We start from the raw sequence: 2,872 nt of genomic DNA on the forward strand, positions 1-2,872 counted from the left end.
GTTAGCCACGTCCGGCTGTTAGCATACGTTGTAAGTTTAGACGACAGTCCGTCAAATGTTATTTCGATGTGTCTTTGTGTACCTGCACAACCTTCGAGCCTCTCCAGTCAGAAGTGGAGCGTGCGCGGCTGGACGCGAAGCTTCCTGAGTCCTGAAGCTTCTTGAGTCCTCAAGCTTCCTGAGTCCTGAAGCTTCTTGAGTCCTGAAGCTTCCTGAGTCCTGAAGCTTCCTGAGTCCTGAAGCTTCCTGAGTCCTGAAGCTTCTTGAGTCCTGAAGCTTCTTGAGTCCTGAAGCTTCTTGAGTCCTGAAGCTTCTTGAGTCCTGAAGCTTCCTGAGTCCTGAAGCTTCCTGAGTCCTGAAGCTTCCTGAGTCCTGAAGCTTCTTGAGTCCTGAAGCTTCTTGAGTCCTGAAGCTTCTTGAGTCCTGAAGCTTCCTGAGTCCTGAAGCTTCCTGATTCCTGAAGCTTCTTGAGTCCTGAAGCTTCTTGAGTCCTCAAGCTTCTTGAGTCCTGAAGCTTCCTGAGTCCTGATGCTTCCTGAGTCCTGAAGCTTCTTGAGTCCTCAAGCTTCCTGAGTCCTGAAGCTTCTTGAGTCCTGAAGCTTCCTGAGTCCTGAAGCTTCCTGAGTCCTGAAGCTTCTTGAGTCCTCAAGCTTCTTGAGTCCTGAAGCTTCTTGAGTCCTGAAGCTTCCTGAGTCCTGAAGCTTCTTGAGTCCTGAAGCTTCCTGAGTCCTGAAGCTTCTTGAGTCCTGAAGCTTCTTGAGTCCTGAAGCTTCCTGAGTCCTGAAGCTTCCTGATTCCTGAAGCTTCTTGAGTCCTCAAGCTTCCTGAGTCCTGAAGCTTCCTGAGTCCTGAAGCTTCCTGATTCCTGAAGCTTCTTGAGTCCTCAAGCTTCCTGAGTCCTGAAGCTTCTTGAGTCCTGAAGCTTCCTGAGTCCTGAAGCTTCTTGAGTCCTCAAGCTTCTTGAGTCCTGAAGCTTCTTGAGTCCTGAAGCTTCTTGAGTCCTGAAGCTTCCTGAGTCCTGAAGCTTCCTGAGTCCTGAAGCTTCCTGAGTCCTGAAGCTTCTTGAGTCCTGAAGCTTCTTGAGTCCTGAAGCTTCCTGAGTCCTCAAGCTTCCTGAGTCCTGAAGCTTCCTGAGTCCTGAAGCTTCTTGAGTCCTGAAGCTTCCTGAGTCCTGATGCTTCTTGAGTCCTGAAGCTTCCTGAGTCCTGATGCTTCTTGAGTCCTGAAGCTTCTTGAGTCCTGAAGCTTCCTGAGTCCTGAAGCTTCCTGAGTCCTGAAGCTTCTTGAGTCCTGAAGCTTCTTGAGTCCTGAAGCGGAGCAGACGAAGTGACCTTGTTGTTTCCATGACGACAGGAGCTCTGTAAGAAGATCCACCAGGCTCTGGATAAGATCGACGAGGAACGATACGACGCCGAGGCCAAAGTGACCAAGGCCGACAAAGAGGTGGAGACGCGCCGCTCTGACTTCACCTGCACGCTTAACACTAAACACTTAACATTTATCTTTTCTAACCATTTGATATATATATATGGTTATATTGTGTGTGTGTGTGTTACCATGGAAACACCACGCGTTATTGTGATTCTCAGGAGTATTGAAGCTAAACTGACCCCTGAGACCATCAGCCTGGTGACTTCCTGTCAGCTGTTCGGCCTTTGAGCGTCTCGTCTGGTGTTTCCCCAGATCGACGACCTGAAGATGAAGGCGGTGGAGCTCGCCGGCGTGAAGAAGCCCGCCCTGAAGAAGGTGCGCATGTCCGCGGACACCATGCTGCAGGCGCTGCTGGGAGGGAAGCACAAGGTGACCATGGACCTGAGGGCCAACCTGAAGCAGGTCAAGAAGGAGGTCAAAGAAGAGGTGAGGCCACGGACACGCGTTAGGCCGTAACGGGGCGCCGCAGGTGCAAACATCAGAGGAGGAAGACGTAGAATCTTTATTCAAAGCTATATTTAAAAAAATGATACACACACACGGGGCGATTTAAGGGGTACAGACAAACAGAGAGCTCAGGAAGGCAAAGCTCTGGATCTACCCTCAGTCCTGGTTCCTACCCTCACCTGTGGTCATGAAAGCTGGGTCAGTACCCAAAGAACCAGGTCCAGGTCAGGACCCAAAGAACCAGGTCCAGGTCCAAGCGTGTGAAATGTGTTTCCTCAGGAGGGGGTCTGGAGTCTCCCTTAGAGAGAGGGGGAGAAGTTCAGCATCCGTGAGGAACTCGGAGTAGAGCCGCTGCTCCTTTGCGTTGAAAGGAGCCAGTTGAGGTGGTTCAGGATCATCTGGTAAGGATGAACCCTGGGCGCCTCCCTAGGGAGGTGTTCCAGGCACGTCCAGCTGGGAGGAGGCCTCGGGGAAGACCCAGGACCAGGTGGAGAGATTAGATCTCCACACTGGCCTGGGAACGCCTCAGGATCCCCCAGTTAGAGCTGGTTAATGTGGCCCGGGAAAGGGAAGTTTGGGGTCCCCTGCTGGAGCTGCTGCGCCCGCAAAGACACACAAAGAGACACAAAGTGACGTTGTGTGTGTTCCTGTTCCTGACCTGACTCTCTGTGTGTGTGTGTGTGTGTGTGTGTGTGTGTGTGTGTGTGTGTGTGTGTGTGTGTGTGTGTGTGTGTGTGTGTGTGTGTGTGTGTGTGTGTGTGTGTGTGTGTGTGTGTGTGTGTGTGTGTGTGTGTGTGTGTGTGTGTGTGTGTGTGTGTGTGTGTGTGTGTGTGTGTGTGTGTGTGTGTGTGTGTCCTCCAGGCGGGCGAGGCCGTTGGCGACTGGCGTAAGAACATCGAGGACAAAGCCGACAGGAAGAAGATGTTCGAGACGTCCTAAAGACGTCGCTCCACTTCCTGTTTCACAATCGTTCTCCTGTGAAAACTCTCGTGAC

General features: G+C 51.9%; 1 protein-coding gene across 2 annotated transcripts in view; it reads left to right on the forward strand.

Moving 5' to 3' along the window:
* Positions 1-2,872, forward strand: part of LOC310949715 (troponin I, fast skeletal muscle-like) — a 9,948-nt gene extending 7,076 nt beyond the window's left edge. For both annotated transcript variants that reach the window (XM_083917229.1, XM_083917228.1), the window contains exons 5-7: positions 1,354-1,443; positions 1,684-1,857; positions 2,740-2,872. In XM_083917229.1, the coding sequence (XP_083773355.1) occupies positions 1,354-1,443; positions 1,684-1,857; positions 2,740-2,817 (342 nt within the window). In that variant the 3' untranslated portion in view covers positions 2,818-2,872. The remainder of the gene's footprint in view (positions 1-1,353; positions 1,444-1,683; positions 1,858-2,739) is intronic.

Source organism: Echiichthys vipera (genome assembly GCF_963691815.1).
Source record: "Echiichthys vipera genome assembly, chromosome: 7".
Lineage (NCBI taxonomy): Eukaryota > Metazoa > Chordata > Actinopteri > Perciformes > Trachinidae > Echiichthys > Echiichthys vipera.